Source organism: Phocoena sinus, chromosome 6, assembly GCF_008692025.1.
Source record: "Phocoena sinus isolate mPhoSin1 chromosome 6, mPhoSin1.pri, whole genome shotgun sequence".
Taxonomy (NCBI): Eukaryota; Metazoa; Chordata; class Mammalia; order Artiodactyla; family Phocoenidae; genus Phocoena; species Phocoena sinus.
The window spans coordinates 89,807,783-89,829,542 of record NC_045768.1 but is presented as its reverse complement, the minus strand read 5'-3'; the positions used below and the strand labels follow the sequence as shown (position 1 = coordinate 89,829,542).

The 21,760-nt window shown below is 41.7% G+C and overlaps 1 protein-coding gene across 2 annotated transcripts in view; it reads left to right on the top strand.

The window, feature by feature from the left end:
• Positions 1 to 17,967, top strand: part of FAM120A (family with sequence similarity 120A) — a 105,452-nt gene extending 87,485 nt beyond the window's left edge. Inside the window, exons 13-18 of one of the 2 annotated variants that reach the window (XM_032636109.1) lie at positions 3,889 to 4,098; positions 5,863 to 6,046; positions 6,640 to 6,777; positions 9,104 to 9,245; positions 9,717 to 9,813; positions 16,054 to 17,967. In XM_032636109.1, the coding sequence (XP_032492000.1) occupies positions 3,889 to 4,098; positions 5,863 to 6,046; positions 6,640 to 6,777; positions 9,104 to 9,245; positions 9,717 to 9,813; positions 16,054 to 16,365 (1,083 nt within the window). In that variant the 3' untranslated portion in view covers positions 16,366 to 17,967. The remainder of the gene's footprint in view (positions 1 to 3,888; positions 4,099 to 5,862; positions 6,047 to 6,639; positions 6,778 to 9,103; positions 9,246 to 9,716; positions 9,814 to 16,053) is intronic. The other variant, XM_032636108.1, reaches the window with a different exon arrangement.
• The last annotated feature ends 3,793 nt before the right edge of the window (positions 17,968 to 21,760 follow it).

Here is a 21,760-nt window from a genome sequence, read left to right as displayed (position 1 = left end):
CCTTATTCACCATCAACTTGCTTTTACTCAAAGTTCATCTTCTCCCATATCCTTTTCATTTTTGGATCAACACATAGGATATAACTTTTGAAAGACAGTCGCACTCTGAGCTTTCATTTTGGTTCTTTTGAGGTCTTAGTGCTTTCATAATTTTCTCCTGATTCTTCATCTAAAGCCAGGCGTTTCTAGAGCTGTGTTTAGAAAGACCCATTTTATGTGCAGTTACTTCAAGCCCACCACTATCCCTTTGGGTCTTGCTGGTCTGGAGGTCTGTGTTCCTTTCACCAAGGACAGCCTGCATCGTTAGTGCTTCATTCACGAGCACCATAAATTCTGAAAGAGCTGGAAGGGAAAATAACAGCATTCATTGGGTGGAAAGATAGTTGGGGTTTTTTTAAGATCAGAGATCCTCTCAGCTATCAGATTGAGAACTGATAGGAATAATCATTATTTAAATGAACAAAAATCCCTATGCAGAGACTGAGGGTCCCAAAATTCAGTGATAGAAGAGTAAATTTCAAAATTGCTTTTTCACTTAACCATTAAAGTTGTTTTGATATTTCAAAAGCAATGACGATGCTTTTCTATAAAATACCATTTTCCTGTTGAGGATATAGTCAACTCTTGATTTTTGTTGTTCTTTTAGGGGCCATTATCCAGTTTGTGGATTGCCCAGATCCTGTTTTTCTTCTCCCATTTTTGTCCATTATATGCTTTGAGAATAAATAGGAGAAGAGAAAGAAAAGACCTAATTTTGAACAGTTTGGCCTCTTGTTGGCTATTCTGATAGGAGGTTTGGTGTGAAAAGATGTTGAAACGGTTGGTTTAAATGAATTTGCAAGAGTTTCATCTTGTCCAGTCTCTGTCCTCCCGCCACGACCCTGAATAGTTGAGTGTTCTGCGTGGTTCCTTGAGGATCCATGACAATGATTGACTGACGGCCTTCACTTTTTCCCTGGTTTATTTTTGTGGCGCTTCTCCTAGGTTACCAGCACAAAAATAATGACTAAGGTAAAATCAGCACTGACACTGTGTTTGGAGGAGGGCGGGTGAAGGATGAGGAGAAGGACCTTTGCACAGTTTTAATATTTATCCAGTTTCTTTCTCCCTTGCTTTTGACATCCCTATAATTGCCTTAAATTCTTTTAACAGTTCACATGCCAAGTGCAGAATTAAAAGATGGAAAATGAAGAGCTTTAAAGACAGTAGTAGGGACGTGCAGCATGTCTGTGATACCTGTAAGAATTGTTGTGCGTATAGGTAAATATGACAAATCAAAGTAAGAGTCTGTTGCCCAGTAATTAGAAGTTGGACCAAGTAACCTCACTGGAATTTGGTTCTTGAACTAATTGGCCAGAGCTACATTCCATATTTGTATTTACTGTGAGATCATAAAATTTTGTCACTATTTTTCTAGTTGAGGAACTTTGAATAACGGTGAATATTTTATCTTATGTGGTATAAGAGAATGAGGTTGGAATGTGAATATTGCAACCATTTCTATGATCAAGGGTTCAGATTCTGGTGCCACCAGATCAGTTTTGTGACCTTGAGCGCTCTGTGACTCAGTTTCTCCATCTATGAAATGGAGTACTAACAGCAGTATCATACATGAGATTGTTGAGATGTTAATGAAATAATATATGGAAAAATACTTAGAGTGATGTCTGATACATATTTATTAAGTGCCTCATAAATATTAGATAGTATTATGTGTGCAATTAACATTTAGGGGATGAAATATAAAACACCACGTAAAGTAATTAAAAATTTTTTTGAATGAAGTGAAATCCACACAGCAATTGAGATTTTATTCACATTATTTAGGCAGTTTTTATTTTAAGAATTTTTCTCTATTGAATTAATGGTAGTTGTTATTTCTAAAACAAATTGACTTGAAAATCATTTTTTAAACCCGTAAAAACACAATTCTTCAACTAATGATGAGGCCATTTAAAATAAATATATATGTGTGTGGATAATGTAGATTTATCCATTCCTCCCATCCGCTCACTGGGAGGTTACTTGTTCTAACTAGGGTGCTTCTGTGTTCCATGCACTGGCTCCCATTGCTTAGCCTCAGCACGCAGGTGGCCATCTGCCCGAAATGGTTTTGAGCTGTATTAGTTAAATAAGGGCTAAGGGTGGATATGACCAACACCACCAGTGACTAAGAAATGACAGCAGTATCGGATTTCACCAGAAGGACCCCACTGGCACTTTGTTATAAAGCAAACGTCTTTAGAGCAGCATCAGCACCATCGTTCCCTTCCCCTCAGCCTTGACCTGGTCCTCCCTCCTCTGGCCTGGAAGGCTGTGGGCTGACAGTGAGAGAGCGGCTAGAGGCCTGGTTGCCATGGTCCCTGCAGAGGGGCCAGGGGATGGGTTTCTGCACAGGCAGCCTCCAAGCTTGGGCTGGCATCGCTGCTGTGCCACTTTCCCGCAGCGTCAGTGTTTAGGGAGGAGAAACTCCCTCTTTCTGCCTCAGGACTCAGAAGAAGGGAGTTTCCACTTCCTTTCTGCAGTGCAGAGAAAGGCAAGGCCGGTGGGGATCTAAGTAAGTTAGGTGACTTTTTTTTTTTTTTTCCATTTTGACCCTCTTTCTCTCCCCTTTCTGCTCATAAATGTAAAAAGGCATCTAATTCTATCATCCTGACCCCACCTGCCCTCAAATGAACATGTTTATTAGTTCCCTTTTCTGACACTACATTAGAGAAGCAGGAGCCAGCAGAGGTGGGCTGGGAGTGGTGGACAGACTTCTCCAGGTTCAGGAGGTTCTTTACTGCATTGACTTCAAATTTTTAAAAAAAAGGGGGGGAGGTTGGAAAACACAGTGTTAGCTGATAATGGGAATGTTGACACTGACAGCACAAAACATCAGATAATCAAATTCATTAGTATTTGGCACTGGAGTCATCTTTTTTATCTTTAATGAAAAGCCAGTTTACCTGCCACAATTAGGCATTGCTTAGTTTGGTACCCATAAAGACTGCATTCTCAAGAGACCATCACCTTAGAAAATAAGCGTGGAAGGTGGGAAGACAGAAACCAGGACAGTTAAAGCTCAGTCCTGGATAATCCACAAACAAGGTCCTTCACAGATAATCAAGAGTTGACTGTATTTGTCAGTGTTTCTTATCCTACACATTAGATGCTAGAAGAAAGGGCTGTGTGTACAAAGGAAGGCTCACAGCACTAATGACTGAGTGAGAAGAACCCACAGATACAAGTCTTTAGCTTCTGATAGTCTGCATGGTTCAAATACAGTGTTTTTGCTGTTGTGTTCTTTCATTTATAAGCTATCCATTTCTCCTAAAACATTTTGACAGTCTCATTAATAAGTTGCTATCTAAAACATTAACATATAAAATAATGTAAACATAAAGTACAAACTTAAGAATGAAATTATACCAAGTAATTTTTTAAGATAACTGCTTGAAAAATGCAGAATCTTAATAGAGTATTCCTTTTTACAACATTTCTGTTAATATATTACCAGTGTTTAGAATCTTCAGTGTAAAATTTTATCTCGTAAATGAATTGTGGGCTTCTTAACTGCTAAGGAGACTATTAATAATTTGTTGCTTTGTCATGTGTCCACCTTAAATACAGTATTACTTGATACTTGTGTAACTGTTTACAAATTCCAAATTGAAATATTTCAGTGTGTTTATCAAACAGTCTCTTAAATTTAAATTTGTTAAATAACGTAAGTCTTTCTGTTCAGACAAGTCAGTGTTAAGACACTGTAAGGTAGTGATAGGGCTGCTTAGAGGGCATTTGGTTGAGGGGTGTGCTCATTACCTGTGGAGAGTTGTAGTCAGACATTGTAAGAATTGGATACTGTAGTATTCTTACTCCATAGAAATCACTCTTTTCCATTTAAAGATTGAGAACCTAGACCCCCGCGGCATTCAGCTGTCAGCTCTCTTCATGAGTGGCGTGGACATGGCCCTGTTTGCGAACGACGCGTGTGGCCAGCCAGTGCCCTGGGAACACTGCTGTCCTTGGATGTATTTTGATGGGAAGCTCTTCCAGTCCAAACTCCTCAAAGCAAGCCGGGAAAAGACCCCACTCATCGACCTCTGTGATGGTCAGGTCAGTTGCAAGAAAGCAGGCTGGGTGGGGCGGGGAGGAGCAGGTAGCCACCTCCAACCAGAATGAAATAACGCTCACTGGCTAATCTGTCGTCTTTCCTACCGAATTTGTAACAAGCCTGTGCGACAGGAATTTGATTTAGATTGGGCCCAGCCCAGTGTGTAACTAAATGCCAGTTTAGTGCCCAGCTCAGGATATACACTTGGTTCTCATTATTCACGGTAATTATATTCTATATATTCGCCTTGAACACTGAATTAGCAAATACTGAAGCTTTGCTCTTAGGGGAAATATACGGTTAGGTTCCTGCAAGACTCCCGTCACATCATCTTCATCAACCAGTCAGTACGTAACCTTGTTTTACATGTGTTTCTGTTTAAATACTTCTTAATGCATATATATTGTTAATTCACTCACATTGAACTTATGGCCGACAGCACTATAACTCAGCCTCACCAAAGCTCATTTAACTAACATGTGCATTTTCTCTGTAAGGTACATCACAGCCTAGCACTTGGGAACACTAGTCAGTACTCAGCACTGCTCTTGGGGCCGTTTGAAACAGCAAAATCATTCACAAAAACACGAAAAGTGTGGCACTAAGGAGACAGTGAACAGGACACATGTTTACAGTATAAAAGCTGAAACACGAAGGCAATGCTGTGTCTTCTTCAAGCTCAGGTCGCAACTCAAACTTTATCGCACTTAGCAAATGTCTTCAAATGACTATGAAAATGCCAGGAGTATTGATTTTGAGGTTACAAATAAATTTTAGCAAGTGGGTAAGTGTGCAGATGTGGAACTCATGAATAATGAGGATTGACTGTACTTTTTAAAAATCCTGATTTAAAAATAAAGTGAAATAGGTTATGAGGTTATCTTGTCCCTTTGTATAAAAGAAGCTCACGTGTGCTGCAAGCTTCTAAACCTTAGACTACAAAACATGCATTCTCCCACCTGCTGCTTTAGTCAAGCTCAGTCTAAAGACAGTTTTACAGAGTAAGCAGATTTTCAATTTCTCTGATTACAGATTGGTTGCTGGTGTACATATTTGTGTGTTTATTAACAAAAGACACTCAAGTTGAATGTTTCTGATGTTTTTTCACAGTGGAATTTGACATACACAAGTTGTATTGTCCACATTTGTGCAGGTGACTGAACAGTCATCTCACAGACAGCCCCACAGACAGATCAGTTGGGCTATTGTCCTGTCCAGTCTCAGAGAGCTCTAGGCTTCCCTTAAAAAGCATCTATCACTCTGTGCCTCAGTTCCTTCTCTGTAAAATACAGTAAATACCTGACCTAAAATTAAATTGATAGGAGAGTACATTTTAAAGTTGTGAACTAGGCATCGTCTACCCCCTGGTCCACAAGTGGAAGGAAGGCTGTGAGCATGATCTGTCTGGACTTAGTCATTGATTTTGAGAACCAAATTCATTTTCAGTTAATAAACTTTATAGTAAATGGTTCTCACCTGAAGATATGCTGAGAAAGTAGAAATTTAAATTCCTGTTTTATAAGATTAAGATTATGAGATGAAGAGGTATCTGTTAATCTTTTTTTTTTTTTTTTTTGCATTTTTGCTTTTGGGGTCATGTTTGCATTCTGTAAACAAGTATCACTGAGCAGATTGTGACTGTGTTATTTATGGGTAAATAAGTAGGCATGGCACAGTGGTCAGCATGTCTCATTTCTTTCCTGTTCTTTCCGATTCAACTGAAACCTTGTGAGTGAAGTTTTCACATGCCAGTCCTTGACTTCCAGGCCGAGCAAGCCGCCAAGGTAGAAAAGATGCGGCAGAGCATCCTGGAAGGGCTGAACTTCTCCCGGCAGAGCCACCCGCTCCCCTTCCCACCGCCAGCGGCGCTGCCTTTCTACCCCACCTCCGTGTACCCACGGCACTTCGGGCCTGTCCCACCAGCACAGGGCCGAGGGCGGGGCTTTGCAGGTGAGTGTGTCCATCACTGTATGTAGGGACTTGCTAGAGTGGGGAGACAGACGCACGTACAGCGTGCAGGCCTTCTTAGTGGGCAATATCTTGCTGTGTTGAGACCTTGTAAATAATTGACAGGCTTAGTTATGAAGTTTGCAGCAACATCTCTTCACATTAGAAAGGAGCAAACTTGATCCCGGAAGAGATTATGTATCGGAAAGGGAGCGGGAACTACAAAAGCTATTAATAGCAGAGATAAGATTTTAAAATTGGTCAGTGTAGCTGAAAACTCTGCTCACGTTTGTGATTTAAGATTTTCTCACGTGTGGGGTCAGTGGAGCGCTCCTCCACTAAGGCCACCTCCCAAGTCTGTGGCAGAGCCCACAGCAATAGTGTTTGGTCTCCAGAGGCTCCTCCAAGAGCAGGCAAGGCGACATTTCAGTGTTATTGGTGACACGAGGGGTCAGGAGTCTCCTCCCTGGCAGCTGATGGTGTAAGAACAACAGCTGAAGGACATGGGGGTTGCTCTGCCTGAAAGCCCACTGGTGGCTCTCCCTGAACCCAGTTCCTCATGGCTTCTCCCATCTCTCTCCACCCGGGTCCCACAGGAGTCTGTGGCTTTGGAGGCCCCTATGGGGAAACTGTAGCGACAGGCGCTTACCGTGCCTTCCGCGTGGCGACAGCAGCAGGACACTGCGGAGCCTTCTCAGGCAGTGACAGCAGCAGGACTAGCAAGTCACAGGGCGGTAATTATGCCACACCTCCTCCTAGAGCTTCTGTCCGCCAGCAGCTTCCCGCTTCTTCTGACTCTTCTTCCTCCTCGTCTGTCCTGACTCCAGCACCATATCCTTCCTGATAGGTCCCCACTCTGGCATTCACTGCTGCTCTTCTCCCAGCCTCTGCCTGCCCCCAGGTCTCTGCAGCAGCTTTGCTGTGGCCCATCTCTGCCTTCCAGAGGGGCCAGTGTGTGTCCACACACAGCCCTTCTTCTGTGCACCTGGCCCCCTAACCATTGTCTCCTGTGTTAGAACAGGCTGCCCAGTAATACCCAGTGATGTTTTTTTCCTGTCGTATTCCCTAACAGCCCCCTCTGGGTAAAGAGGATGATGCTTGTTTAGAAGATTCTAAGGGCATTGTACAATTCTTGGCATAAAAAACTTTATCGCAGTTTGTTTCATAGAAACATTTTTAAAGAAAGATCTAATATCAGATATATAAATAGTCTATTTTAAATTCGCATTGCTTCTCTTCTTATTTGTATTAGGCTTGTGAGGGAGAGAAAAAGTCTTAACATTTAGTCTTGAAATACTATCTTGTGATTTTGCTGTACTTTGAAGCCCATGACTTGTGACTTTGTCATAAATCCCACATTTTGGGACTGCAGATCTAAACATGGCTATCAAGTCTACATTACAGGATTACTCAAATACAATTTTGAAGAACTTTTAGGGTAGGCAAGCCTTTCTTGACCGGGAATATTTTTCCAGCTCAGTTACTTGCGTACTTACAGAAGCTACCTAGAGACATCTTTTGTAGTAGTAAGACTCTTACAGATGAATGCTGCCCTCTCTCTGTAGCTGTAGGAGCCACTTCTCCTCTCCTACTGCATGCCCCTCTCCTGCCTCCCCTTAGTTCTCCCGGCTGTCCAGGGTGCTTTTCCTCCTGTTACTGCGCATCATGCAGTGCACAGTAACGTGTGTTCTCTGTTTCACAATCGGCTTCAGCTTCTTGCAACCCTTACCTGGAAACTTATGCTGGCCTGCAGTTGTGATAAAATACTGTGGTGGCAGGGAGGGCAGGAGGGGGGAATTCTGACTATGAACATTGTTTGGTCAGAAGTGGTTTTTTAGTCTGAAATGGCAAGAGGAACCTGCTTCTTAACTTCCACCAAATTGTGTCTGGAATCCGGATCTGTGCTGTCCAGTGTAGTAGCCACTGGCCGCACGTGGCTCTCGAGCACTTGAACTGTGGCTCATCCAAACTGAGCAGTGTCCTAAGCACACATCTAATTTTACAAACTTCATACGGAAAAAAGAATGCAAAATGTCTCATTAGTAGTTGTTTTTTATATTGATTACATGTTGAAATTAATGTTAATTTGGGTATATTGGGTTAAATAAAATATACTTTTTTTTTTGGGCTGCACCATGTGGCATGCGGCATCTCAGTTCCCCGACCAGGGATTGAACCCATGCCCCCTGCATTGGGAGCGCAGAGTCTTAACCACTGGACTGCCAGGGAACTCCCCTAAAATATACATTACTAATATTTATTTCATGTGTTTCTTTGTACTTTTTTAACGCGGCCACTAGAAAATGTAAGGCTTGTAGATTTTGTTGAACAGCGCGACCTGGCTGTTAATCATCATGGCTAATACCAAGATGATGGAGAATTTATTATAATCCATTCCATGTGCCAGAAAAGAAGATGCTTGAGGTTCTGTTTTGTTTTGTTTTTATCAGAAATTTTGGTACCAACTAATTGTTTGAGGATTTTCTTAGGTAAGTCAGAAAACCTTAGAATATGCAGGCTACTAGTAGTTAATAGAAGTTAGTGAATACAATGAATATTTGTAACCCTACCTAGGGAAATTATCATTTAATAATGCAATAAGAAGTAACAGGCTAGCTTTACTGATCAATTTCTGTAATGTTTAGTTAAGGTAGTAAACTTGTAAGTAATTACTCAAAGAGAAAGACATTCTGAGTTTGCAGATTTTCCATCTTGGTAATATAGAAGGTGTGCCATATGCACCCAATACTTTATTGGATCTATTTCTACCTAACAGCCATGCTCATTTTGCAGTTGTAACCTATTTCAGTTGTCATGGGTTCTTTAAATAGCCAACACAGTTGTCTTACTTTCAGGTGTATTTTTAACAACAGCTTAAAAATAAAACCATTAAAATCAAACGTGTGCACATAGATAGTTCACATAATAAACAAGTCTTCACAAAGCAAGAGAAAGGGGCTTCATATGAAATGGAAACCACATTTGAAAAGAAACTGCTTGCTTATTTCTCTTTGTTAGTCCTGTGGTTGTAAAGATTTTTTTTCATCTACTTTTGTGCAGGAATCCAACCTATACCTTCTCAGGGAGGGAAGCTAGAAATAGCTGGCACCGTGGTTGGCCACTGGGCTGGGAGCAGACGGGGCCGTGGAGGCCGTGGGCCTTTCCCCCTACAGGTAGTTTCTGTTGGAGGACCAGCAAGAGGGTAAGTTCTGAACAATGAAAATGTATTTGTATAAGCTTAAAAACACAGCCTCTTACTTATTACTTTAATCATGAGTTTACTAGGAACATTTTTACATCATTAAATACATTCTTCTTTAACACCATTCTTAGTGGTTGTATAGGATTCCATTATATATAGCATTATGTAATTATTTAAACCATTAGTAAATAATTATCCCAAAATTACTCAATTAACCATTTTTTAATGTTTTTTAAAAAAGAACATTTTTGAAGTGCATTATTTTGAAAATTGAATACACTGAATATGTACCAAAAAAATAAGATTGATTACTTGGACTAAATCTTTGGTGTGACCATGATTTAATAAAGTTTGTGCTTCCTGTAGCGTAGACTAGACACCTTTAAATCCATTTGATATGATTTTAAATGTTTAAATGTTATCTGTAACAGATTCAAGTCTCTTTGTTTTTGTCCTCTTTTATGTGTTTAGGCGTCCAAGAGGAGTTATTTCCACTCCAGTGATCAGAACATTTGGAAGAGGTGGAAGGTACTATGGCAGAGGCTATAAAAACCAGGGTGCGATTCAGGTAATAACACAACATAGTGCTAGTGCCAGTTCACTCCTGAGTGCCTGATCGTCCCAGGCCAGTGTTTCAGTGCCTGTGTCCAGACAGGAGGGGTGTCGGAATGTTTCTGTAGCTGTTGAGCTAACACAATAGCGGCACATGGTGCTTACCAAATGTACATTCCCTCAGACCCAGATCATTTTATCATCACTTGTGGTAAAGAGAGCATGATCTCGTGTTCACGTGCTGTACATAGGAATTTAGCTGAGAATAATCCAGGAGCTATTAATGCTGTTTATATTATAAAACATTATGTAGGTAAATCACATTTAGGATTTAAAAGAAAATTATGACTTTAAATCCTGGAACAGTGCATCTTTTTCTCCTCCTGGACCATCTTGACTAGCTCTTCCCTGAAAGGATCAGCTCATGAGAAAATAAAGTCACATCTGTCTTCATGAAAGAGCTAGAACTGCCGCTTTGGATATTCCATTTTAGGACTTGGATTCTGATGAACTTCCCTTGAGAACAATCTTTTAAAAACACCAATCAGCCCTAACAATGTATTATGTTGTCTCATTTACTGAATTATGGCGTTTAGTCAAAGTACACAGTTTTTTCCCATAGCATCCTTGTAAACATTAAGAGGAGTACACTCTTGTGACTCATTTATTAATAACCCATATTTGGAAACTTACTTGGCCAAGAGAAAATAAAACTTCTGCCTTTGCCAGGTGATCTTAGCGTCTTGGTAGCTTCTGTTTTGATGAAATACATCAAGCAAGTCAAGTGCAGAGGCAGTCTCTTTCCTGAAAGCAGGCCCAGGCAGCCCCTCTTTGTAGCACAGCATCCAGCAAGGGGGAGGTACTCAGCTCATTCTGGCTCTCCTGTAGCCCACCCTGACCTTCCTCAGCCTTCACCAAAATGCCCTTTTGAGCTAGAGGCACTCTTAGCCTCTCGACTGGTTTACAAGAGGGAGGAGAACTTCATTCTTACTGGTTCTCCAGAGCTCGTCCTATAAAAATGCCTCTGGTTGTATGTTATGGTCATACATGGTGGATACAGGGGCCTTTCCTAAGCTGCTAGTGGGGAATATGTGTCCCTATGTTGCTTAAGCACTTTTATTTTTATTTTAATATAAAACCGAGATACCAAAAACCACACAGACACACAAATATAGCTTCATCAGTTATAAGTCAAATAGCCGTGTAGCCATCACCTGTGTGATGAATAGCATTTTCCCAGCCATATCAAGAGCCCCTCACGGGCCCAATCCCAACACTAACCCCCTGCCTCCCTCTGCACAAAATAACTACAACCCTGGAGTTTTACACTCAGTTATTTCTCCCTTGCCTCTTTCTGGTTTTATCACTCACGTGTGCATTCCTAGACACTGATGTTGAATTGTGTTCGTTTTCTTATAGTTTGCTATGTCTTCTAAGTCTCTCTGAATCAGCAGGCTTCCCTCCCCCCCTTTCTTTTCCTTCATTTATCTATTGAAGGACAGCCCAGGTTATTTCACCTACAGACTTCTGGCTTTTGCCGAGTGCACACTCATACTCATGGTGCTTTTCCCCATGTGGCTCTGACCTTTCTTGCCCGCCGGTAGCTGGGTCTGGATGGTGCATCGGACTTCGGTTTGTCCCTGTGGCAAGACTGTAGTGTGTGCTTTCATGTCTGCTTATCTGTTTTTATGTTAGGACCTGTTAATCTGTTCATATACTGCAGATTGCAAAATGAAGATATTCTCATTCGGTCATTTCTTTTTCTTTATTTATTGGGGTATTTTTATAAAAAGATGCTTCCCATTGCTTTCTGTTTTTGGTGCCTGAGTATTACAGCCCTTACAGGAACTAGGTCAACACATGGTTTTTTGTAGCTCACCTCACCCATCCTTGGCCACTGGGCCCTTTGCCGTGACCTCTGGTCTTCAGTAGCTTCCTGTCTGGTGTATCACCCAGCCCGGCAGACCAGTGACAGTCGTTTCTCTTAGTTTCTCAGTTTCTTTAGTGAGAAATGGCATTTCAAGTAGGAGAACCGATGGACCCTGGGTGCCGTAGGGTCAGTCATTGTTCCTAGTGTTCTGTGTACATAGGCACACAGAGTCCTGTTTCTTTATATATGTAAACACACACACAACCGATGTGCCTTTTTATTGTATTTTTTTAAAGGTATGATTCTCATGAATTCTCACTGATGTTTCCAGTTCAAACTGAGGACTATAGGCTTTTATTTAGTCACTTTTCTGTTACATCTCTATTTTCTTTCTTCTACACCAAATCACCATTTCTAGGCTTTTCCTATGAACAGAGCTAGAGGGAAAAGGTGTACACATGCATACTCACATATACTATGCACACACAAACATATATGCATGTAATCTGCTGCTTTTTTCCTCCCTAATTAAACTGACTCTTATAATTCAAATTTAGGATTTTAGGAATTTGACTTAACCTTTACTGTTTATATCAGTATGTCTTTTCTTCCCTTCTGAGAATCTTGGTTCCTAAGAACCCAGAGGATGATTAAATTAGAACATCCCATAACTCATTATTTACTTCATCCCACATTGCATACACAGTCTGCTAGGAATAGCTAATTCTTCCATCACCAGCACAGTCACTGGGAACAATTAAAAGAAAATGTTGGTATATGCTTCCCCCATTTTCCCCTGTCATCCTCACAGTTTTGAAAAACAGCTTTGCTACTATTGTCTGCATTGTCCAAAGTATACTCCTTTCAGCCACACTTGTCCAGGGTTTGTAGATAACTGTGTCCCGTGCCCCACCAGCCTTGAGTCTGCTGGTCCATTTTGTCCCTCTAAGGCTCTTTCTTTAGTGGGTTCCTAGGGAAGACTTAGGAAAACAGTGTTTAATTTGAAAACAGTTTATTTTCCTAGCAATTAGAAATATTGGTTCACATCTTCTCAAGTGACTTACACATTATTTGATTTTCTTCTGTTATAAAGCTTTGCTGTTAAAGACTAATAATAATTGAATTGTCTTTCCCTTTGAAGTCATTTGCTGTTTTGGCTAAATGCCTAAATTGTTTTCGTTTTTCCATCAAAGTTTAGTGACATGCCCTGCTGCTGGTCATTCTTGGTCAATGCACTCAGTATGCAATGCTTTCTTTCCAAATGCAATTTCAAATTTGTTTATGTCAGAAAATTTTCTTGAATTACTAGTTTTTCATTTCAGTTCTTTTGCTTTGCTTTGTTTTCATCTCTGGTGCTCCTGTCGTACTAGACCTTCTGGGTCTGTCTTCGGTGTTTGGCATACTCTTGATTCCTTTTCGTCTCTTCCTTTCTTTTTTGAGATGTAACTCATATACTATACAATTCACCTGTTTAAAGTGTACAATTCAGTCTCTTCCTAAGGTCATACGCAATCACCGTTAATTCCAGAACATTCATCACCCCAAAAGAAACCCCTTATTCATGAGCAGTCATACACCCCACCCCCATAGTCTCTGGTGGATCTGCTTTCTGTCTAGAGTTGCTCTCTGTACATTTCATGTAAGTGCACATGTTGTGCCCCCTACCAGGACTTCATTCTGTATTACTGCTGAGTGATGCTTCATTATATAGATGCACTACATTTTGTTTACTTGTTCATCAGTTGATGGACATTTAGATTGTTTCCAGTTTTTGACTATTATGAATAATGCTGCTATGAACATATATGTACAAGTTTGGTTTTTTTCCCCCCGGTTTTATTGAGATGTAATTGACACATAATATTATATTAGTTCATGTGTACAGCATAATGATTCGATATTTGTGTTTATTGCAAAATGATCACCACAATAAGTCTAGTTAACATCCATCACCACACATAATTACAAATTTCTACTTCTTGTGATGAGAAATCTTTTAAGTGATGAGTATATCTTGTGATGAGTATCTTTTAAGATATACTCTTTTAGCAACTTTCAAATATATGAGTACTGTTAACTATAAGAGTGTTGTTAACTACTGTTAACAACTTTCAAATATATAAGAGTACTGTTAACTGTTAACTACACATTTTCACTTCTCTTCGGTATGCATGTAGGAGTGAATTTCTGGGTCATATGGTAACTCTGTGTTTAAGCATTTGAGGAACTGCAAAACTGTTTTCAAAATGGCTGCACCATTTTCCATTCCTATCAGCAATGTATGAGGATTCCAATTCTCTACATGCATGTCAATACTTGCTACTATCTGTTGTTGAGTTTGGCCATCCTAGTGGGTATGAAATGGTGTCTCATTGTGGTTTTGATCTGCATTTCCCTTTCTTCATCTCTCTGATTTTAAAAGTTTTGTTCTTTCACCTTCAGGTACTATGATGTTTATTTGGTGTTGTTTCTTCTAGTTTAGTGTTCATTTCTGGAATTATTTTTTCTTTATTTTAAATTCTTCCCAAAGTTTTTCGCCTCACTTTATGGCTTTTCCTGGTTTAATCTGTGCTCCTCTTCCTCATCCTGTCCTGTCACAGCCTGTTTTAAAATCAAAGGAAGCAGTCTTGGTCTTTTATTGACATGCCTTTCTGATGTATTTCATTGTCCTTAGGGATGTTGTTCCATCTTTTACTGCCATAATGTGTGGATTCCTTGGTACTTCCTGTTGCTCGTTTTTAAGTGAAAGTAGTATTCTTGCACCTTGAGAAGGACAGATGATGAAAGGCAGCTTGTTTCCTAAGAGTCTCTGGCCTTCCTTTCTCTGTTGTTGCCATCCTGATGGGGCCAGTGCTGGTACGATGTGTCAGTGGGACAGAGGAGGCAGTGCTGCCCCGTGCTTGTGGTACATATAGTGGTGCAGGACCCCTTGCAGTGGCCTAGGCTTATGGGAAGAATTAGCTGTAGAGAGAGGGAGTGTCTGTTTCCAAGCAGGTACAGGCTGGCTTTCCTTCCTAGTCTTCCTGCATCCTTCATAACTATAGGGAGGTTCCCTAAGAAGCAGGCGCCTCAACACATTTCCTGTAGCAGGCACCCATGGGGGAACTGCTTAATCACCACTGGCAATACTGCCACAAGTGTGTGTTTAGTCTGGCAAGTGGACTTTTCCTCGAGAGAGTGAGGGTTTTGAGATTTGAAAGCATGTACTTGAGGTCTTCAGTATTATTTTTCTCCGCTTCTTGGCCCTCCTATATTTTTATATTAATTATGTTTCTCAAGGTTCCAAGAGAATGACAGTAGTATTGACTTCTAGAAAAGTTTACATGAGTGTTTCTGAACTATAGGACTGAAAACTAAAATGAGAAGACACTGTGTAAAACTGAGCCCAAATGGGGAACATGATTACCTGTGGTGTACAAGAGGGTGTCTCTAAAGCAAGGGTGATAGGTACCTCCAGTTCCACTCTGTATATAGACTACAGAGTGGATAGAGTATATAATAGAATGTTTAGAGTATAGAAAATTTAGATGATAGAATGGATAGCGTATAAAATAGAATGTATAGAGTGGATAGATTATAGAGTGTATATAGACTGTAAAGTATGGAGAGTACAGTTGACCCTTGGACAATGCCGACTCTCTGCGCAGTTGAAAATCCACATATAACTTTTTTTTTTTTTTTTTTTTTTTTTTGCGGTACGCGGGCCTCTCACTGTTGTGGCCTCTCCTGTTGCGGAGCACAGGCTCCGGACGCGCAGGCTCAGTGTCCATGGCTCACGGGCCCAGCCGGTCCGTGGCATGTGGGATCTTCCCGGACTGGGGCACGAACCCGTGTCCCCTGCATCGGCCTGCGGACTCTCAACCACTGCGCCACCAGGGAAGCCCCACATATAACTTTACAGTGAGCCCTCCTCCATATCCACAGTTCCACATCCGCAGATTCAACCAACTGTGGATCATGTAGTACTGTAGTAGGTGTTTATTGAAAAAAAACCACATAATGGTGGACTTACGCAGTTCAAATCCATGTTGTTCAAGGGTCAACTGTATAGAGAATGTATAGGGTATATAATAGAATATATAGAGAATAGAGTGCATAGAGTATATAATAGAATGTAGAGAGTATATAGAGTATACAATAGAATATGTAGAGTTTACAGAATATAGATTATGGAGGATATAGAGTATGTAATGGAATGTATAGAGAGTATACACAGTATAAAATGCATAGGGTAGAGAGTACCTAACAATGAGAGATACAGCCATGCACTCGCTGTGTTCTGTTCTTAAATCTGCAGTGAGTGTCATCAGGCCTCAACTGGTGTCTCCTCTCACCCGCTGTTTATCAAAAACTGCCTTATCGCTTGCTGTGCTTCATTTTAAATAGGGCAAGCCTCCTTATGCTGCTTCAGCAGAAGAAGTGGCCAAAGAACTGAAGTCGAGATCCGGGGAATCTAAATCCTCCGCTGTGTCTTCAGACGGGTCCCTGGCCGAAAACGGAGCGGTGGCTGAGGAGAAGCCGGCTCCCCAGATGAATGGGAGCGCGGGCGACACCAGGGCCCCCAGCCACTCGGAAAGTGCCTTGAACAATGACTCTAAGACGTGCAATACAAATCCTCACTTAAATGCACTAAGTACAGACAGTGCTTGCCGTAGAGCTGATGCTCTGGAGGCAGCTGTCTTAAAGAAAGAAGAGTAAACTTATTTTTTATAGAGGGTGAAGGATGCTGGAAGGGTAAGGATTTAGGAATATCTGGAGAGAAAGAGAGCCTACAGTTATGTACATTTTTTCCTTTCCGTAAGAGAAAAATGAGGACTTTGGAAATTCGGATCCCTCTTTGATATCAGAGATTTAAACAACACATTTTTAGTTTTAACCAGTTGTAGTCAAAATGCTACAATAAAACAAAAAGAGAGAAAGAAAATGAAGAGCATTTGACTCCCACACTTAAAATGAAGTACACACAAAGTTTAAACTGGTTAATGACAAAAGCCTATAGCTGTGTTTCTTGAACTATAAAGAAAACAAATTTTGGCAGTCTTTAAGTATATATAGCTTAAAATATCATTTTTAGCATTTGGCACCATATGTATGCCATTATCTTTGATTTTGCATTACTGTTCACAAGAAAGCTTTGTCTAAGGCTTTGATTTTATGATTATGAAAGAAATTAGGCACAACCACAGTTTTTCTTTCTTACTTAAATTTCATCACTGTTGATGTGGTTCTTTTGTGTTAAAAAAAAAAGTGCAACTATCAAAACTAAAAAAACTATAGAGTAATATTGCCGTTCTGCTGATTTTAAATATACAGTACATCATACATACTTTACAAGCAAGTTAAATGGAGATAAAGTTGAAATCATAGAAGATGCAAATGACCTTTCAAAATCAACACACTGTGTTCTGAAACTTTTCGTGACTTAATACCATGCATCTGTGATCAATGAACTATGTGGTTTTGAATCGGACGTAGACCATTAGTGCTACTACTTGAGCTAAACTTCTGCATGGTTCATAATTTTTAAAGTGTGTAGTTAATATTATGCATGTTATTGTCCTTTCTTCCATTCTTACCAGTATGTGCCCATTTGCAAAACAAAAATGCTAATAATCAGTAATAGTCCTATAAAAGATGTTAACTCTGTTTAGTCATTGACTGATCTTGCTCTAACCTTAAAATTTTGTGATTATTGACCTCTGTTGCATTTATTCTAAAACCCCCCAAATTATCTAGCTGTTTCGAATATCAACATTACCCTGGTGTATTCACTGCTGTATGCATTATTGTTCTTTGTTGCTGTTTTATGCCTTCATATTAGCAAAATATGAAATTCTGTGAAAAACAAAAAAAATCCCTTTGATCTTTAAAAAAAAAAAACAAAAAAAAACAACCCCCCCTTCTGTAGCAGGAAACAAATTGCTTGTTCTTGAGAACTTTCCCATCAAGAATTTAGTAGAAGCAGGTATACTTATATCATTTTGATGTTTTTGTTAATGTTTCCAAACAATGTACTTTGAAATCAGAATCACTTCTTATTCGTTTTCATATAATTCTCCTGATGCTCTTCATCACACATTAGTGATCAGAAATGAGATGTAATTCCCCAATCCCTGCCCGCAAGACCTGAGTAGGATCTTACTGTAAGTTGAAGGGAGTTTTGCCCTAACTCATGGATTGTGCAAGAATGAACTGCTGTTGGGTTTGACTGATTGTAGATGGGTTGTGGTGTGGTGTATCTGAAGGCTATTGAATGCAACTTACAATGCTTAATAAAAATCTTTATTCTTTTAGTATAAAGATGGTACGGCTTTTAAATTCCTTGTAAAAACATACATTTTACTGAGGTTTAATTCAAATTGAGACAGCTAGTGAAGAGCTTAGTCAAATAACCAAAATTTAGAAATATTTTGCCCATTGCAGGTAATTCCAGGTTTCTAGCTCTAAAGAAACATATGTGGTCAAAACGCAAGTTATGCTGATGTCTGAATTTCATAGTTACAAAAAAGACATTCTCTGATAGAGCAGGCTTAGAAATAGAAATTTAATTTAAAAAAAAAAGCCCAAGGAAGAAATACATTTGATCTTGATTAAACCGCTTTTTGTTTTTTACAAGATCCATACAGTATTCAGATTTGTTTCGTTTTTACTTAATGTCCTTTTTTGTTCTAGTATCTACCACATTATATTTAGTTGTCATGTCTCCTTAGTCTCTTCGTTCTGACAGGTTCTCAGACTTACCTTGTTTTTGGTGATCTTGTGACAGCCTTGAGGAGTAGTCAGATGTTTTGTTGAATGTCTTATAACTGTGATTCGTCTGATTTTTTTTTTTTTTCATGAGTGGACTGGGGTTAGGCTACATAAAATTAACATGCCTTATCACCATTGATAGCGACTTGATCATCTGGCTGAGTTAGTGTTGGTCAGGTCTCTTCACTGTAAGGTTGCCGGCTCCTACTCCTTTCCATACTGTGCTCATTGATAGAGCCACCATGTGGCTCACGAGTGACTCACGAGTGGGGAGTCATGCTTGAGTTAGCTAGTAAATTATTTGGAATTCTTGCGCGTGGCAAATTTGTCTCTTCTCCGCCATTTCCCCATATGTTTTTACATCATTGAGTTCTGAGTGCTTAGCACAGGACAGGGGTGAACGGTAGGCATTTAATACATTTTGGTCCTTTTTTTGTGAACATCCACTGTAAATCTCTCACGTTCTAATAACACCTTCAATGATGATACTAAAACAGGACGTGCATTTTTTAGAAGCACTGTCCTAGGTGTTTTAGCTCAATTAATGCTCACAGCAATGCTATCAGGATGACACTGTTATCACCACCGAAGGTTTTTAACTTATTGGAGGCCACACTGCTAGTGAGCGGTGGAGACAGGGTCTGAGTCCTTGCCCTTTGGAGCCCACGCTCAGAGCCTTTGAGGCGCCCTTTAGTCCATCATTCCCCTATGCATGGCCCGCCCAGCTCCTCCGGAACCGTTTCTCCGGGAGGTGCGGGGAGGTGGGGCTGTGTCCCCGCCTCCGCGGGGTGGGCAGGAGGGGAGTGGCCACACGGGAGAGACGGGGGCGGAGGGGGCGGTGTCAGAAGACGTAGTATCAAAGATGCTGGGACTGCGGGCGCGCGCTCTCGGCCGGGGTCGGAGAGGGGAGGGCCGCCTTAAGGCCCCGCCCGCCCGGCCTCCTAGTCAGAGGAAGACGCGCCCGGGATGCGCGCTTCCGGCCTTGCGTGGAGGGGGGTGGGGCCATGCGTAGGGCGGGGCAGGGCGGGGCCTTGAGTAGGGTAGGCCCGTTCCTCCGTGCCCTGGCGGTGCGCGCGCACTTCTTTCCTCCTATTCGTGAGTCCTGCGTTCCGCTGCGTCCCAGCGCTGCTACCCAGGCTAGGCGCGAGGCGACCGCGGGAGGTCGGCGGTGGCCGGTTCGGTGTCCACACTGCCGACACCTGGGGCCGAATTCCGCGCGCAGAGAGCTGACCGGATCCTCGGGGACCGCGAGAGCTAGGCCGGGTTCCCTACACGGTCACCAAGATGCTGACATCGAAGATTTCAAAGCTAAAAAGAAGGAGCTAGAAGAAATTGTTCCGCCAGTTATTAGCGAACTATGGAAATGCAGGCCCTCCCCGAACTGGGGATGAAGAACCAGCAGACAAAGATGAGTTGTAGACATTGCTCTGCTAGTGCTGTAATATTGTAAATAACTGGACTCAGGAACTTTCCTTAGGAGAAAATTGAGAGAAAAGTCTCGAATGTGATTGGAATCTTCACCTTGGAGTGGAGTTGAAAATGCTGTCGCCCAAGTGACTGTTTACTGCTTTTCATTAGCAGTTGCTCACGTGTCTTGGGGTGGGGGGGCGAGGAGGAATTGGCTATCATCAAAAGTAGGTAAAAAATCTGGGTTAGGATGTGTGTTCACCTTGAAAATGTTCTATTTAACAATTGAGTCATGTGCATCTGGTGTAGGACCTCTTTTTCTACCATAAGTGATACCAATCAATGTTTGTTATTTACACTGGTCTTAGAAAAAGAAAAGAAAACCCTCCAGTTCTGGGGTTGGGCACCGGCACCGCATGTCCCTATAGCCTGGGAGCCACCTACGCCTCTGTGGGACCCACCACGGTTCCCGGTGCCCGGGACGGATGAGGCACTGTCCTGAGCCAGTCTGTTCCAAGCAAGCCCTGAGTGTTCTCCTGGTTCTGACAGGTGTACAGACTCCAAATGCTGTTAACCCTCTACTCCTACAGGCTGTGGCTCTGGGATTTGGAGGAAATAAAGGAAGCACCCACACCTCTCCTTTCTGACACTTGTCTGGTCAATCGTGTTGGCCCCACTGTTCCTCAGGGACGTAGCTTTGAGCTCCTCTGCGTTCGTATCATGCTCTGATCCACAGTACCAAGGGCCACGATGGCCCCCCAGTCCTTGCTTGCACTCATTTTGCAAGGCACTGGGGAGCAGGGGGGGCGGGCTTCCGCTTTACAGAAACCTCAATTCCAGTGAGGACTCACCAGCATGTTTAATCTAGTGTCAATTGCAAACGCCTGTCAAGTTTCCTCCATTGGACTGTCTTTTCAGGGAGGGTTGTATTCTCAGTGCCACCGGCCCCTACCTCCAGATGCCAGCAGTGCCTCCCCATCATGACAACTGCATGATGCTACCCTTCCCCTTCCCCACCCCCGCTCCTCTCTGGAGCAGGTCCTCCCCGCTGAAGAAGAACCCTGTGTTTTGGAGAGGGGGAGAGGGACGGAGGCACAGGCCTGGGCAGGAAGCAAAGGGAGGCCGAGGATACCACGCTTGCTTGGGGACAGGCTGGCCATCTCTCCCACGTCACTAGGATCACGGGGGATGGCCTGAGTGGCATCCAGAAGTAGGTGAGGGACCAGCAGCTGTGCGTGGCACTCTGGGGCTCGGGACTGAATTCTGACCCCAGCGTTGCTCGTAGGACAATTCACATACTCTCCTGGGCTGATAGTTTCTTTTCCCTTTCTTCCTTTTTGAAAAATAGCTTCTACTGATTTTTTTTTTCTGGTTTCAAAAGTAATATGTTTATTGTAGTAACTTTAAGAAATATAGGTAAACAAAAAGGAAAAGAAAAATCACTATACTGTTAATATTGTTAATATTCTAAATCACCATATTGTTAATATTTGGCCTCTCTTTCATTTTTCTATGTAATATATAATTTTTTTGCAGAAAATAAACCATTATACATGTTTTATAACATTTTCTCCCCACCTACAAAATATTTTATGGCTCTTTCTACCATTTCATATTCTTCCATAGCCCCACGATTCCACGGGTAGCTGCACCATGATGTACCTGCTTGCCCCGTGTGGCTGGACATGGCTTTATTTTGGCATCCCCCAGTATTGATGGAGCATCTGTGTTGGGTACTGCCCTAGGTCCTGAGGCTCAGAGGGCAGCAAGGGCCCTCCCTTCATGGGCATTTACAGTTGGGGGCTGGGTGAAGTATACCTATGTACAAATAAGACTATTTCAGACAAGAAGATGAGGAAAATAAAACAGGGTGATGGTTGCGAGGCAGGGAGGGCCTCTGGGATGGGGGATGAGAAGGATAGTGGTCTGTGGAGAA